General features: G+C 33.9%; 3 protein-coding genes across 5 annotated transcripts; all 3 read right to left on the reverse strand.

Annotated features, from left to right (window-relative positions):
• Positions 1 to 433: 433 nt before the first annotated feature.
• LOC109793391 (U2 small nuclear ribonucleoprotein A') lies at positions 434 to 3,097 on the reverse strand. Its single transcript, XM_083067721.1, has 5 exons — positions 3,035 to 3,097; positions 2,756 to 2,831; positions 2,387 to 2,592; positions 1,853 to 1,951; positions 434 to 508 (listed from the first exon to the last, which is right to left on the reverse strand). Exons 1-5 carry the CDS (start codon positions 3,095 to 3,097, stop codon positions 434 to 436), a joined length of 519 nt encoding a protein of 172 aa, XP_082923847.1.
• On the reverse strand, positions 2,361 to 7,703 carry LOC109793392 (pentatricopeptide (PPR) repeat-containing protein). 3 transcript variants are annotated; one of them, XR_014431250.1, is made up of 5 exons: positions 7,392 to 7,703; positions 6,390 to 6,591; positions 3,925 to 6,302; positions 3,631 to 3,694; positions 2,361 to 2,831 (listed from the first exon to the last, which is right to left on the reverse strand). XR_014431250.1 is itself a non-coding variant. In XM_020352855.3 (4 exons), the coding sequence occupies exon 3, from the start codon at positions 6,223 to 6,225 to the stop codon at positions 3,961 to 3,963; it is 2,265 nt and encodes a 754-aa protein (XP_020208444.1). In that variant the 5' UTR covers positions 6,226 to 6,302; positions 6,390 to 6,591; positions 7,392 to 7,702; the 3' UTR covers positions 2,990 to 3,694; positions 3,925 to 3,960. The 3 variants fall into 3 exon arrangements, 2 of the variants coding, with proteins under 2 accessions (XP_020208444.1, XP_020208445.1); XM_020352855.3 differs by lacking the exon at positions 2,361 to 2,831 and having other exon boundaries at positions 2,990 to 3,694; positions 7,392 to 7,702; XM_020352856.3 differs by lacking the exons at positions 2,361 to 2,831; positions 7,392 to 7,703 and adding an exon at positions 6,730 to 7,376 and having other exon boundaries at positions 2,990 to 3,694.
• Positions 7,704 to 10,992: 3,289 nt separating this feature from the next.
• LOC114914918 (homer protein) lies at positions 10,993 to 14,456 on the reverse strand. Its single transcript, XM_083067759.1, has 3 exons — positions 14,050 to 14,456; positions 11,426 to 11,798; positions 10,993 to 11,251 (listed from the first exon to the last, which is right to left on the reverse strand). The coding sequence occupies exons 1-3, from the start codon at positions 14,380 to 14,382 to the stop codon at positions 11,076 to 11,078; spliced, it is 882 nt and encodes a 293-aa protein (XP_082923885.1). The 5' UTR covers positions 14,383 to 14,456; the 3' UTR covers positions 10,993 to 11,075.
• Between the last annotated feature and the right edge of the window lie 1,768 nt (positions 14,457 to 16,224).

Genomic DNA, 16,224 nt, shown 5'->3' on the forward strand with positions numbered 1-16,224 from the left:
TTCAGGTGGACAACATCTAAACTCTGTCACGAGACCAATTTAAAAATAAAACAATTTCATTTACGACTTTGCTATTATTTCTTTGTGGAAGACATGTTTTTTTTAAGTCAAATTCATATCAACTCACCAATAGCTGACCTTATTTTTTCAAGTTACTCAGTTCTGGCTCACACCTCTAAAAGAATTTCCGATAATAAATATTAAACTACAACTTCGTAGGTATTAGAAAGCAAGATACAAGTAAACAGCACACCATAATGTAATCCTAGACTCTTACCAGTAGGCAGTAACCCATGCCCATTAAGCCTTAACCATACTTAGACTTTTAAATAAAACACCACAATTCCTAAATAACATAGATCTGGCCCAAAATACTACCCCTAACCAGTAGCTACAAAAAATAATTAAATTTTTGGAAACTATAAAAGTAACCCTACAACTTAAGATTTGCTTTTGCTTCTACAGCACATATACTACCATGCTCATTCAATAATGTATTAAATTTTGCCTGGATGCAATAAAGAACCATATTTACAGTAGAGCTTAGTACACAGTTAAATCTAATGACACATAATCTTATACTATATATATATATATATATATATATGCATGTTGCAGTAAGGCTATATACTTAATTAACCACTCTCTTAATAAAATCATATATAAGTGACATCATGCACTTCAAAGTTGAAGTACACAACAATCTCATTGAATATTCAAATCCAATACCAAATAGTCATATATATAAGTGCCCACAATTACACCATAAAATTCAAAACAGACCACACCTCAATTGAGACTTGCCCGTTACCAGAATGCACCTGGGGTCTTGAAATGAACAGATTGTAGCTTTCTTAAGACAAATAATGAGGATTCTCTAAAGTCAGAGAGAAAGAATTTTGAATCTTAACCCTTAATTGTAAATAATTCGTTATCTTTTAACTAATTTAGGGAACTAGGAACACTAAGGATGACGATTCTCTGCGGTCAATGGTATTCTTAGAATGCACAATATACATGGTTCATATAATTTATAGAATCTATTCCTATTTGTGGCAATTTGGTTTCATGTTAATTTGCAGTTGCCAAGACTTGCTTATAGATGCAACAAACACCACTCAGCAACAACAGGGGTGACAATAGACCCAAATCAATATAAAGATGGTAATTTTTAAGTTATATAAACATTTAGGTGGAAGTGGCAGTTCAGTTAGAAAAAATTGATAAGACAATTTTTCTTCTTTTAAGTGTACAGAAACAGAAAATTTATATCACTTCAGAGACAATGTACACTCACGAAACAAGTGAAAACAATACACAACACTCATATTGAAGGCATCAATTTCCATATAATCACTCTTAAGGAATTATAGTTGTTACCATACATAAATAGAAGGCTTAAAAATTTAATATGGTTATTGGTATTATCATTTTACAAATATAGCTATAGCAGAAACCATTCAAGCAAGTAACGACAGAGGAGTCTGCAACAGTGCAAAAAAGTTATAAAAATTAAGGAACTATGTAAATATTCAAACCATATTTATTTAATAAGTATTTCATTGATATACATAAATTACGATATATTGATATATATTAAAATAATAACTGCATAATAATATTCTTATTTTTGACCAATTTTTACAAACTTTGACACAAACTTTCATAGTAAAGGAGTTATAATTGAACAGTTTGACCAGTAAAAACCATACTAAAGTTATTGAATGGTGCAAGAATGTCACGTTTGTCACCAATGTAAACCAATCCCTTAATTTAAATCATAAAGATAAGAACTTTTAAGTTTGAACATATGATATAATGAAACATGAAAATAACAACAAAAATATCATACCAAGAATCCAAAGACCAGATGATAAGAAATCTCAACAATGTCCCTCTTTTCCCAAACCACTAAAGAAAATCCAGAGGAACTCCTCAATTTATGACAAACCTAAAAATAATCCAACCCACATGACAAATATTCAAGCCTACATATCCCAGGCCAGAAATTACCAACTGATGACAGAAACTGAAAACATGTCAGTGATTCTGAGCTCCAATGGCACATGAGACATTTCATAGGAGAGTTACCCATCAGATCACCCCTCTACCAACAGTTCATTAGTTATAAATGATCCTATCATATTAATTATAATAATTTCAATATCATGTTAAGCATGAGTATGACAATCAAAATTAACATGACTAGTTCTACAGCTATATGTAGTAAAATTTCCACACTTGGACTTGGTGCTCAGTGCAAGCCAGTTGTAGTTCTGTTTCTCAAACTTAAAATCCAGATTTTATAATTGAACAACAAATCTATTTTCTAATTCAACGCAAACCTTACCAACAAAATCTACATAGGGAAAAAGAAAAAAGTTACCTTATTTTTCACTTTCTTGAAATCTAAAACCCAGAGGGATTTCAGCTTGTTAATATCATAAAGCCTGTAATTTGCTTTCTTTGTATTATTGTTGTCTAGCAGACTGAGAAACTGCAGCTTTGGAAGGGATGCTAAAGGTTCAATTTCTACCAAGTTTACAATTATGTTATCCGTGAGAACTAGTGTGTGTAATTTTCGCAACAACTCTGCAATAAAAATGGCTCAGTAAGCCAGAGCAACACAATGTAGCTAACAACTAGAACGAAAGAGGTCTCTAATGGAAAGAGAGGATGTGCAGTTCAGTTCAAACTGAGGCTCCAATGTTGGGATTAATTCTAGTAATCCTATTGTTGTTAACGAGCATTGTACCCAACCGGCTAAGATATGGCACATTTTCTAGTTTGACAATCTCATTGTCAAATAAATCTATGGTGTCAAATTGGTCCTGCAAGAAAACCATTACAAAGGAACTCAAATTTATGAACACCAAGATGAAGTTTTAAAATGAAGCATATAAACATTGAATAATAATAATAATAATAATAATAATAATAATAATAACAATAATAATATACCTGTTCACATGAAAAGAAGCCTCAACAATATAAGGGGAAACTAAAAGGAAGGCAATAACATTAAATTTCACACCTCATTAGCACCTAAGATTTCAATTACAGCCATCTTGTTACCAGCCAATGATATCATAAACATGTTCTCAATTGACAATTAGAGAAAATAAGACAGATGGAAAGAGTGAGGGGGATAGGAATTCCTCAAAGACCTAATTCACCCTCTTTAATTGCATTGAATAAATGAGGGCTTTTCCATAATAAGTCAGCAGCAAGCCTCACCATCTCTTCTACTCAGAGTCCAAAAGAAATACATAGTAGTGGACCTTGATCAAATTACAAAGTGTTTTTACAAAGCAAAAACAATTTTAATAACTACAGAAAGAATAGTTAATTCTTGATAAAACCACAAAGGGCAAGCTGCCAGTGGTAATGCCAACTGTTGTATCAATTAACTATTTTCTTCAAAGAGTACCTAGCAATGATATATAGTCATACTATACTGCTTGTAGCGTATCTCATTTTTATGGACCTTTAGTATCATTGAAGTGAGATGAAAAGCTACATAGCAAGAATGGAATTGGAAACATATAGCAAATGTTTTGTGACGTTCATATAATCATATTGAAGACTTCAATTTACAGAGAATCACTCGTTAGGAATTATAGTCGTTACCACAGATAAATAGAAAGGCCCAAATTCTGGTTTGCTAGGTTTCAGAGACTGGCCTGCTAGTATTCTGCAAAAATGAGACACAAAAGAAAAGCTTTGGTTAGAGTCACTGAAATGCCAAACTGAATATATTAAAGACAAGAACTACAAAGAAAAAAGAATAAAAATGAGGCAGTGAAAATGCAAATGTGAATGACAAGTTGGTGCCCTATATTACTGCTAGTTGTTAGTTTAAAACTATCGCAGTAAGTAATCAATGAATAGACTTGCAAGTGGCACAAGAAGAAGAAATTTTACCGATGGATAGACCTGCAACTCCACACTTTCTTTTTCTCACCAGAAATCCCGACAATTGCAGATTCCATTCTCAAAATGATGAAATCGACTTGCATCTCTTACTGTTATCTCCCTCTTTGTTATAAGAGTCATAAATTTTATTGCAGTATGGCAGTCAACACATATACGCAGATTTTTTGTAACTAGAATGCGGTCGCTGGAACTGGTATTAAGAATTCCAAATGCAATGGCTATTTTTTCGCTATGGTAAAGGAGAATCTGCTCCTTCTCCTCTTCTTCAACATCATGGAGAACAAAACCAGAATCTGCCCGATATCCCAATTTTTTCATCTGCACCAACAGTTCCTGTAATTTGTTATCTATGGATGCTGACTGTGGATGGGATCGATCCCCACCAATAAATCCATGGATTACCCCAGAGATCTCAATCCAACTGCATCCTGGGCTTTTCTTGTAACCTTGATGCCTTTGTATGCTTCTAATATGGGCTGCATCGTCCCATCTTCCTACAGAACTATAGATGTTAGACATAAGAACAAAATTTACAGTACCTTCCGGTCCGAGCAGCTGAATCTTCTTTGACACTTGTTCAGCCATTTCAATATTTTTGTGGGTCCTACATGCAGCAAGCAATGCACTCCATACACGAACATCAGCCTCAAATGGCATTCTTTGAATAAAGGAATATGCTTCATCCAAGTTTCCGGCTCGGGCCAGGAGGTCAACTATGCATATATAATGTGCCATCCTTGGTGAGATGTTGAAGTCTTGGCTCATGGTATTAAACCAATATTTCCCTTCCATGACAAGTCCTGAATGGCTACATGCAGATAAAACAGCAATAAAGGTTACATCATCCAGCTTGAAGCCTGACGCCTGTAATTCACAGAACAATGAAAATGCTTCTATGTATAGCCCATGAATGGCATAACCAAATATCATTGTATTCCACGAAACAATATCCCTCTTATTCATACTATCAAAAACTAGCCGACTGATATGAATCTTTCCACACTTTGCATACATGTCAATTATAGCATTACAAATAGAGGTATTTGCAGTGAACCCTTGAACGACTGAGTATCCATGGCAGCAGACCCCATGTTGTAGAGCGGCCAAATGTGAACATGCAGGAAGTAGACCTATCATGGTAGCAGAATCTGGGTAGATCCTAGATGACTGCATCTGGCGAAAAATAAGTATAGCTTTCTCTGCATAGCCATTTTGCACGCATCCTGAAATGATAGCACTATAAGAAACTGTATCTTTTGTGACCATTTCATCAAGAAACCCAAGTGCATCGTCCATGATCCCACACTTGGCGTACATTGATATCAGTGAGTTTCCCGCTGTTGTGTCTGAATTTATACCTGATTTAATCAGGTAACAATGCAAGTTTTTCCCTTTATTCAGATCAGTGAGGTTTGCACATGCTCGAAGTATGCTTGCAAGAGTAACTGGAGTAGGGTTCAAGCAATGCATATGTATCATGTCATCATAAAGGGACAAAGCATCTCTCATGGAGTCACAAATAACATATCCCCCAATCATAGCACTCCAGCATATCTCGTTCTTTTGGTTCACGGCATTGAAGATTTTGCGAGCATAAGATAAGTGATGGCACTTAGCATACATATCCAAAAGCCCAGTCGCAAGAATGACATCATGAGTGGAGATTTTCCTAACAGAGTAAGCATGAATAGCCTTCCCCTGGCGTAAGGCATTAGCTTGTCCAACTGTAGGTAAAAGAGATACAAGAGTAGAAGAATTAGGTGCTATTCCCGCTTGTTGCATTTGAACAACTAAGTGCATTGTTTGATTGTGAAGAGCATGAAGTGAAAAGGCAGCAATGATGGCATTCCAAGCGACAATATCCCTGTGGGACATACTATCAAATATTGTTTGTGCATCAAACAAATTCTCACATTTGGCATACATGTCAAGCAAGGCGGTAGAAACATAGACATCGGTTTGCAGGCCAAGAGTGAGGACATGGTCATGTATTTGTCTGCCAACTTGAATTGCCTGCAGAGCTGAACAAGCTTTGAGAACAAAAGGGAAGGTGAAGTTGGTGGGTGTCACTCCAAGTTGCAACATGCGATGGTACAAATGAATTGAATGTTGAAAAGGGCCAGTCCAAGCATAAGCTCGGATCATGGTGTTCCACAAAACAATACTTGGCTTTGGAATTTGATCAAACACACGACGAGCAAGTTCGATTTGATTACGTGCAGCATAGAGACGGGCAAGGTTGTGAAGGGTATGATTGCTGAATGACGTTGCTTTCAGAATGGGATTCATGGCAGGGATTTTGAGCGTGAGATGAGGGTCTTGAAACGAACAAATTGTAGCTTTCTTTCATCCACTCCAAGTTGAAGCTGCAACACAAGTTCCCAATCCCAAAATAAAAAATTCATCAAAACCCAGGAAAGGGAAATCAAAAAAAATAATTGAAAAAGGCCCACCTCTTCCACTGTGGGAATGAACATGATGCTCATCTGGGAAACAACATAGACAGGCATGAGTGTTCTGAGAAAAATGAACATGTCACATTCCTTGAATAAGATCCCTTCGTATCTATCAAAAGCATCTAGAACAATGGCAGAGGCAGCACCATTTCCAGAGAGAGAAAATGCAGGGTCAAGAGATAGAGACTCATTTCCAAAGCTGTAGATAGTAGTCATCATTGATCAAATTACAAAGTGTGATTTACAAAGCAAAAACATTTTAAATAACCACAGAAAGAATAGTCAGGCCTTGATAAAACTGCAAAGGGCAAGCGTCTCTAAAAACAACATCTCTTACTTGGCTGGTCAGTGACAGCGCAACGATCAAGGTGGTTTGATTTCACGGAATCAGGGTGATAGATGGAGAGCACAAAGGGAGCAAGGGTACGAGAGAGTTAAAGGGTAGCTGTGTAGAGAGAGGCAAAAAAGAGAGGACGATGGATTGAAACGACGCACGCGGAATCACGGTTCTCTACACACTTTACACGCGTAACAGACCATTTTGGGACACTAAAACCCTAACTCATCGATTATGAAATTAGGAATGCCCACTCTATTTCCTATCTGAAAAATCAACTAAACATAAGCTTAATTCTTTTAATCGATCGAAATTTATTAGAAAAAAAATAAAAATTAACAGCTCACAAATCTTATTTTTCTTCTATTGATATTCAATTGTTATTTAATCATATTAATGAAATAATAAAATAGTTCACCGGTGAACCACCAAAATGGGGGTTCACGGTAGAATCCGCCCTATGTATGAAATTCAATAAGAATGTATAATTCACAAAATTTAGGGAGCCAGAACATCACTCTCCGAAAAACGCACTGTTCACTGTTCAAGCACACTAATTACTCCAATCGTCTTCCAATCCTCTTCCGCTGACCCTAATTTTTCAAAATTTTCAACCAAACAACAAACAAAACATCTTCAATTACATCTTAGCAAAATCTAACCTTTCCCTGGGAACCACGCTGCCTTCAGCAGCGGGAGCGGGAGGAGGAGCCTCAGAAGCTAAGGTCCAAGACTGAAACCCATCACTGACAGGGGCAGGGCGGAAATTAGGGCTTTGCGGAAGGCCAAAATTGTCCTTCGGCTCAGCGGAGTATTCGGCGGCAGTGGCTGGGAGGCGAGGAGGAGGTTGACCTGCGCGGCTGGGAGGCGATGAAGTCGACCTTGTGAGTGAGGTCGTGGCCGAGCCTGGCCTGAAGCTCCTCAACCACTTCCTTCAGCGTCGTGAAGCTTTTGCTCCTCGATTCGCGGAACAGTATATAATAACGCATTTTTATTTCAAGTGTCACTTTTTAATTAAAATTAAAATTAGAACCATTATAAAAATAATTATAAAAAAAACGTTTTGATCGAGGAAAATAACTATAAAAGCATTATTATTAAACTCGCGTACAAAAAGATATTCTAAAAAATAATAAATAATAATAATTTATATAAAATGAGTACTTATTAAATTATAGATAAATATAAAATGAAATTTAAAAATAAAAAATAGTAATTTGTAAATAGGTAGTTATAAAAGTGAAAATAGTCAAACATATAATATCAAATAAGATAATTCTTTTTATTATTATTAATAATAATAAATAAAAAATGAGTCATGTCAAACTAGAAAATTTATCGATCAAAAAATATGTAACTTTCATAATTCTTAAATTTATAAATTCAAAAAAAAAAAAAAAAAAAAATTATTATTTTTTATTATAAAAAAATCTACACTGAATACAAAAAATAAAGTCAAAAAAAATAAAATAAAAAATAGCAACTCTACTGCAAAAGAAACAAAAAATGTGGTTATCAAGATCTTGAGTTCACACACGTCTTAGACCACAAAGAAGAAATTCAATATGATGCAAATTCACACTTTCTTGGCAAGACCTTCAAGATTGAAGATGAAGTTCAATATGGGGTTAACTTGTACCACATAAAGTACCATGTAACTTACAGGATCCTTAAGTCCAACACTATGTAATGTGTTCTTGATTGTTCGAATAAAGGATGTGGGCGAAAATTCAAGGCATCAATGGGGAGATAAATTAAGGGCAAATGGGAAATCAAAATTCTATAAGGATCTCATACTTGTGTATCAACAATAATATCATAAGATCACAATAAGTTGAAGGTAAAGGTCATTACTAATAGCATTTATGCACTGCTTGAATAAGATACATCATTGTCGGTACTAACCTTCATCACAAAAATAAGGAAGGATCATGGTTACACCACCATGTGTAGAAAAGTGCAGTTGGCAAAACAATGGCTATCAAAAGGTTGTATGAGATTTAGGAAGAGTCATACAATAGGCTTCGTATATTGGCTAAAGCCCTCAAAAATTTTATTTCCATAACAATTTTTGAACATCAAACGTTATCAATACATGATAAAGTTAAACAAATCATTTTAAACAAAGACAAAACCCATCATCTATTTTGGACATTCAAAGTATGCATCGATGGTTGTACATACTACAAGTTCATACTTCAAGTTGATGGAACTTTTTTGTATGGAAGGTATGGAGGGACTTTATTAGTGGCAGTTGCACGATATGGGGATAATCACATATTCTTGATAGTCTTTGCTTTTATTGAAGGGGAGACAACAAATGTTTTGTACTTCTTCTTAAAGAACCAAAAAAAAGCATGTCACATCATAAGATGAGTTTTGCATTATTTTTTACAAACATATCTCAATAATTAGTGTCTACTCACAACTTGGGAGTGGTTGGACACTAAACTTCGTGCATCTGCTTGCATTCGACACATCACCCAAAATTTTATGAGATATTTTAAGAATGAACACAAAAAAAAAGTTGTTCATACTAGATAGTATCACAATTATGTGATTACAATTTATAGTATGTCATGACAGAGCCTAAGTTTAACAACCAATAAAATATTTTAAAGGTAATAAATGAATAGGCTAGTAACTAGGTTGATCAAATTCCCAAGCAGCAATGGACACTTGCATGTGACGGAGGACGATGATGGGGACAAATGACTACAAATCTTGTTGATTCCATCAACCTAATGCTAAAGAAATCAAGAAATCTACTGGTATGTGCATTAATCAACTCTACAAATGAAAAGTGTAATGAATATTTTGTTAAGAGGGGGAAGCAAGCATGTAGCAATTGATTACATGAGATACATACATATAGTGTACACATTGAACTATGTCTCTAACACATGCAAAGGATTATTCCACCAAATGCATCACCCAAATTATTGCCCAACCTATCATGGATCACAAATGTCCCATAATCTAAACATGTGAAGAAGTTTGAAAGGTCACTTAAAATCAAGTCGTATACACACTAAGATGGACCTAAGAATAAGGGAACAACTCAAATGTCATCCCCTTTATCAAATTTCAACATTCAAAAAACAAATATCCTCATCCTTTGGAAAACTCTAATACACTCTAATATTATTCACTTTCATTGTTATAGTTATACATTGTTATATAATCAAAAGTAAAAAAATTATTAATATTTTGTTATAATATATGGTTTATTTTTTTGACAAATTATATCATCATTAATTAATTCCATTGTCAAAAGTATACAAAATAAAATTAGTTAATATGTAAAAAAATGTGACAAAAAATAGATACATGAAATTTTTTAAAAAATTGTCACTGAAATTCAAAAATATATATTTGAAAAATATAAATATGAATTTTTGATGATTCAAAAAATCAATTAATTCCATCATCAAATTTATACGATCCAAAAATAATTATAAAACAAAAATTGATTTTGAAAGAGTTATTCATCTTTAATTTATTTATTATATATATATATATATATATTATAAGCTATTTAATTAACATAAACTAAAAATATATATTTATTTTTATATAAACTAAAATTAAAAGTCATTTGATTTAAAATTTGAACACAAAAAAAGAATTAAATATTTTTAAATTACAAATAATTTATATTTTATCATTAAAATACTAAAATAAATTTTATATTTAAAAACTATAATATAATTAAAATTTTTTTTTTTTTAAAAAATACTAGTTTAGAATTTGGTTTTAAAGAACCCAAATTCTAAACTGTACATACACAATAAAATTTAGGTGTGAATTCCAGTTTCTTAACCCCAAATTCACGTTGAAAGAGACAATGAAGGTAATTTAATATATTATTTTGGAAGATAGCTGCTTACACATATTAAAAGCTGTAGAGGATTAGTTAAGAAAAAAATCCAATAATTGATTGTTACTGTTGATTTACAACATATAGAAAAATTGAATAAGTTAATTGACAAAATTACAAAAAATAAATAAATAAATAGTATGTTGGTTGTTTCCATTACTTGTTAATTCTTGAAATATCGGTTGGAAGATTTTAGCTTGTAAAGACAATATAGAAATTTTCAGTGTGCTGATTAAGAAAAACACTGCATAATTCATTCAGAAAGGTCAAATGTCACAGCTTAACAACACAAACGATAAAATATTCGCATCTAAGTGGAAGACATTTTAGTACAGACTATCACTGAATTTTTGGATAGAATTGAATAATTGATGGACTATGGGTAAATTGAAACAATAGCAACACATTGATCATTGTCCATTTAAGCTGTGATAATTGTTAAAATTAATTCGTATTTAAGCTATGATCAGTCAATTGGAAAAGGCCTCAAAAGCCTCGCCTTTAAACAGTAATCTAGAGCAACTGCAGCAGATATAAAAATTAAAAGATTCTCAGACACATAAATTGTCCCATCCTGTGCATGTGATAAGAAGCTTTCAAAGTTCGGGTCAGGAAGTGGACCAGCACCAAGGGTTGCGAGACCTGCATCACGAATTTGTTTCCGTACAATTAAATTCATTTAGATTGTACTGTTTCGACAAAGCATTCATCTCAAGACCACAAAAGAAAAGAAAATGACAGCATATTATTTTATCTAAATTTATGCAGTGGCAAAATTCCAATATATTTAACATGTAAGCATAGTATTATGATTACCTTTAACAACACCAAAAGCTGCAGCTACCCCTGTCTTAAGCTGAACATCATCTAAGTTTCTCCTTATAGTGTATCGAAAAGTCACTCCAAACAATGCACAACAAATAAAGTTGATCGCTAAAGGGAGAAGCAGCTGAGTTGTGTTGGTGACCTGAGTGAAGCATATGGGAAGCCCTGTTAAGGTACCAACAAGGGCAGAAATTGATGCTGCTTTTACTGACTCCCGTCTCTCTTCATCTCGATCAATTTCTACACTTTTCATCCCCATGGATGTATCGCCATATTCAGGACCTCCCACATTTACCAGCAGAGAGCTTTCTGCTTCCTCCACCAAGGCTTTTGCCTCCGATATGTCTCTTTGACTTTCTGCAATCTTACAATCACTCAATTTTTGCTAGTATTAGTAATGACTAAAGTAAAAACCAAGCAATCAATTGCTCAAAAAAAAGAAAATCAAGTCAAAGACACATGGTAAACTATACAAGACTTGTGCATGGGAAAATCCAATCCAAAAGATTTTTTATGTAATCAAAAGTTTAAAAGGAAGCATAAAAATATCCCTTGAGGTCAGATGGGATTCTTGTTCCTATTCCCCTTCCCCCTCTTGAATGCCTTATGGAACAAATAAAATATTGAGAAAAAAAAATACATTACTCTCTAAATGATTGTGTTAGCAATGACTAGCATTCACATCGAAAGGTTTTGAAGAGGTAGCAGGAAGTAGTCCTGCTGTGCTGCCCTACTGGTAAATATAGCTAGAGGCGTTTCAAGAACAACTATTATTTTAATAATTAGGAGAATTAGTAGGGTTCATTAGGCTACAACTGTAAAAGCGGCAAGATAATAAAATATGGGATATAAATAGGAATTAGGGAGAAAAAAGATAATAAAATATGGGATACAAATAGGAAATAGGGAGAAAAAAGATAGAGTATTAGGGATTAGAAACAGAAAAGACAGCATTGCAGGTTATGTTCTTCTTTGAAAGGTCAATGTTGTGCACAGGAGACGTTAATTGTATCCCAAGTCCCAACAATTCTCTCAAACAAAAAATAATGGTTATTAGCACGATATTGTCCGAAAAACCCTCTTATCAGTAGAACCGTTCATGTGTTTATAAACCCATGTTCCTCTTCTTATTCTAACAATATATGTGAGATTTTGATTATATCCCACCAGACACCTTGACCTTGTGTTTGAATCAATACAGAAGAGGAAGTTATTTGTTGATTTGCTGCTAGTGTTTATCTTAATAACTATTTATTTTCTTGGTTTCGTATCAGTTTGAGTCATGGACGAATTAATTCTTAGAAATTAAATGTGTGCAAATCAGCCCTAGTGTTTATATATGGTGCAAAAAACACACTACTACAGAAACACCCTCTAACAGAGAATACCTTAAGTGCACATGACCAATTTAATGGTAGAAAAAATACCCTTCTCTTTGGGATTATCAATCTAGCCATAACCACACTCCATAACCCAACAGCCAGCATTTTTTTAACTCAGTATAATTCTGTTGACACAAAAAACATATGCAGAGAGCATCCTATGAAGAACAAAAGAAATTTAACTATACATCACTGTTAACTTTTGATACTAAGATGGCTTCAGCCATTCCCAAAAGTTTCAAAACAAATTTTTAATTTAATCAAGGTTGAAAAGCAGCAGAAACAGAAAGAACTCTAGTTCTATTTTTTTAAAAATAATTTGCTGTTCTCTGCAGATCTTAAAGCTCCAGTTTAGTTCTAGTTAAATAGTTTACTCTGTACTCAATAAACATGGACCATTGGAGGCGACAATTTGGGTACTGTTATTTTCAGAAACGGCTTCCAAACAGCCTTCTCATGAGCCGCTAAATAACAACTTAACCTGCTTAACTTTTTCTCTTTTTTTTTTCCTTTTTCTAAATGGCTCAGATTCTGCACAACTCATAAGGTTGGCAACAATTATTTCACATTTCCTGCGTTCAATGATCATAAAAAGCACGGCCATCATACTCTTATATATAATATAATATACACATTGCTAGGTTTTCATAGCCCGTTGAAGCATCATCTTCTTTTTGTTCAAAGATTTCTTCAAATGGGAGGTCACAGGTTTAAGTTGCACTATGTTCAAAATGTGCATTTACTTCATTACAACGAGATTCTATATTTTAGATTTTTTTTTCTTTCATTTTCACAGTGATGGATGTTATCCCTGTTACAGAGTACTGATTAATGTTGACTTGGTAAATTTTCACTTGATAATCTACAAATAGTGTAAGCTATCTCATTTTTCATTTTTATCATGTACAGGCAGCCCTTTGATAATAGGGTGCTATAACTTTTAGCAATGCCAATGCCAATAATATTAAGGTTTGATTAATATTGATATATCAGAAAAGTTCCAAGACCATCGGTGCTATTTGAGAAGATGCATTACCAATAATATGGCTTCAGTAGGGCCCATCAAACTATAGAGATCTACATAAACGCAATCCCTATTCCAGCCACCAGATTTGGGGCATTTTTTACAATTCAATTGGTCGTTCGTGCCTTCAAAGATTGGTAGGATAAAGTGATTAATCTCAATTTTTTATCCTAAGAATTAGATACCCAATGAAGAAAAAAAATCATTACCTCCAAAACTTTGCTTTCAAGCTGGTTGACGTAATCCTTCAACTGCTTAACAGCAAATTCTTGTTTTTCGATCAAAGCAAGTTCTCGCTTAGCCATCTCAACCCTCTGCGACGCCTTCTCTAAACCGTCCAGCAAAACCTTGTTCTCTTTTCTGCTCAAGAGCTCTTGAACTTGCTCGTCCACCATTCCAGATACTGTGTCCTTCACATCATCTCTTTCCTTCTCATCTGAGCTCCTACTGCAGCATTTGAACGATGGAACTGTTTTAAAAGACGTTATCAACATAGGAGAAGGAACTTGAACGGAATTCATAATAAATGTGCAAGTATTCATCTCGTTCGTCGGTGAAAATCCAATTTCTCTTATCTATGCATCTTTATCCCGGCCCATTCTGTGGTGGTATTATGAGCTAAGAAATCTATATATATCCCTCTACATGTACGGGTATTATGAGCAAATTTAAAATTAGTATTTATACGCTTAATTGTGCTTTCAAGTACTCAAAAATTACAGTAATTATTATTTTTTCTCTCCTTATTTAAAATTTATGTGTTTAGTTCTTATAATTTCAAGAGAAAAATATTATTTTATTTAATATTTATATTTTCTAATCATTCAAATTTAAAATATATATTTTTAATTTTTATGATATAAGAATTATTATTTTAATCTCTTAAATTTAAAATTTGTTATTTTAGTTTACGTAATTTAAAAAATATTATTTTAATAGTTTACTAACAACATAATTGATAGTTATAAATTAAAATAATTTGATAGTATTAATTAGTATAATATGATTTTTTTCTCACAATTACAATAATAAAAAAAAATTATACAATAAATTGATTAATGTCATTTGAGAAGAAAAACTAAAATAATAATTTTTTTTATATATTTTAGAATTAAAAATATATTTTTTAAATTTAAAAGACCAAAAGATTAATTTTGAATTTGATGGACCAAATTAATAATTTTTTTTCATGTTTTAGGGACTAAAAATACAAATTTTAAATTTTAGAGAAAAAAATACATATCTCAATTTTTTTTTTGGTTGAGCAAGGAAAATAAGGAAAATAAAGAACAGTATGTAAATAACTAGCCTACATTCGCTAGGTCTTGAAGGAAAGCTTCAAGGGCTAGGGGTAGAGGAGTAATTAACTCTTTAATTAAACCATTGGCCCCTTCATGAGCCAAGCAATCAGCCACTTTATTCCACTCACGGGGGATATGCACGATTTTCACTTTCCAATGCTTCCTTAAAATATCCTGTATTTGCAAAAGCTTATCCTTATGCGCATGCAATGACAACTCCTTCATATAAAAAATATTGATTGCATCTACTGCTTTCATACAGTCAGTTTCACAGGTTTCTATACCCCAACCTCCAAGCATGCATCATTCCATCCCTTATTGCCAGAATTTCTGCGAGAAAAGGACTACCTTGGCCATAGCATGTGGAAAATCCAAATTGCCAATCTCCACGGCCACCCCGGAGAACACCTCCGCCACCCATTCACTTTTGGTTAGAGCAAGAGCCATCCACATTAAGTTTCACGTCTCCCTGGACAGGAGGGGCCCAGTGACCATCTTGCTCCTAGGGTGTTTTTGAGCAATAAAGTTGACACTCAAGCTTTTGTCATCGAACTAGTTGACTAACATACGTGACACTCCAGGAGGTGTTGGCAATTACCTGGGTATTTCACCATTTCCAGCTGCACCAAAGTGTAGATATAAGATCAAAAGTTGCTTTTCATGAGTGAAAATATGCCAAAGCCAAGGATGTAGGTTAAGAGTCAACATCATTGTCGTAGAAGCAATGCCCATACGATACCATAGTTCCCTCGAATGTGGGCAATTGCGAAGCACATGAAGGGTGGTCTCCTCTACCGCAGAGCAACACGTGCAAGCTGGAGACAGAGCCAGTTGGCACGTAAATCTTTTGCGGTTCGTGGGAAGAGCATCTCGCAAAACTTGCCAAAGAAAAAACTTCAGTTTTTCAGGGATTGGTAGCTTCCAAAGCTTCCTCCAAATCCTATCAGCAGGACTGCCGTGACCCAGGATATAATGGTAACTTGATGAGGCAGAAAAAACTTCGTTGTTACTTCCCAGCCAAGCAATTCTATCGTCGCCCACCTGATTCTTAGGGATTGTAATTTGTTGAATGTGCTCCACAAG

Source organism: Cajanus cajan, chromosome 2 (genome assembly GCF_000230855.2).
Source record: "Cajanus cajan strain Asha chromosome 2, NIPB_CcT2T_4, whole genome shotgun sequence".
Classification (NCBI taxonomy): domain Eukaryota; kingdom Viridiplantae; phylum Streptophyta; class Magnoliopsida; order Fabales; family Fabaceae; genus Cajanus; species Cajanus cajan.

Bases quoted from the DNA above. Each gene is read 5' to 3' on its own strand.
- LOC109793391 (XM_083067721.1), bottom strand. From the start codon at position 3,097: ATGTTTATGATATCATTGGCTGGTAACAAGATGGCTGTAATTGAAATC. The intron at 2,593-2,755 runs GTACAATGCTCG...TTTTTATTGCAG, and splicing joins GCCATATCTTAGCCGGTTGG to AGTTGTTGCGAAAATTACAC. The intron at 509-1,852 runs GTATGATATTTT...TATTGCATCCAG, and splicing joins ATCTGGTCTTTGGATTCTTG to GCAAAATTTAATACATTATT.
- LOC109793392 (XM_020352855.3), bottom strand. From the start codon at position 6,225: ATGAATCCCATTCTGAAAGCAACGTCATTCAGCAATCATACCCTTCAC.
- LOC114914918 (XM_083067759.1), bottom strand. From the start codon at position 14,382: ATGAATACTTGCACATTTATTATGAATTCCGTTCAAGTTCCTTCTCCT. The intron at 11,799-14,049 runs GTAATGATTTTT...AGTGATTGTAAG, and splicing joins TTGAAAGCAAAGTTTTGGAG to ATTGCAGAAAGTCAAAGAGA. The intron at 11,252-11,425 runs GTAATCATAATA...TTCGTGATGCAG, and splicing joins AGCTTTTGGTGTTGTTAAAG to GTCTCGCAACCCTTGGTGCT.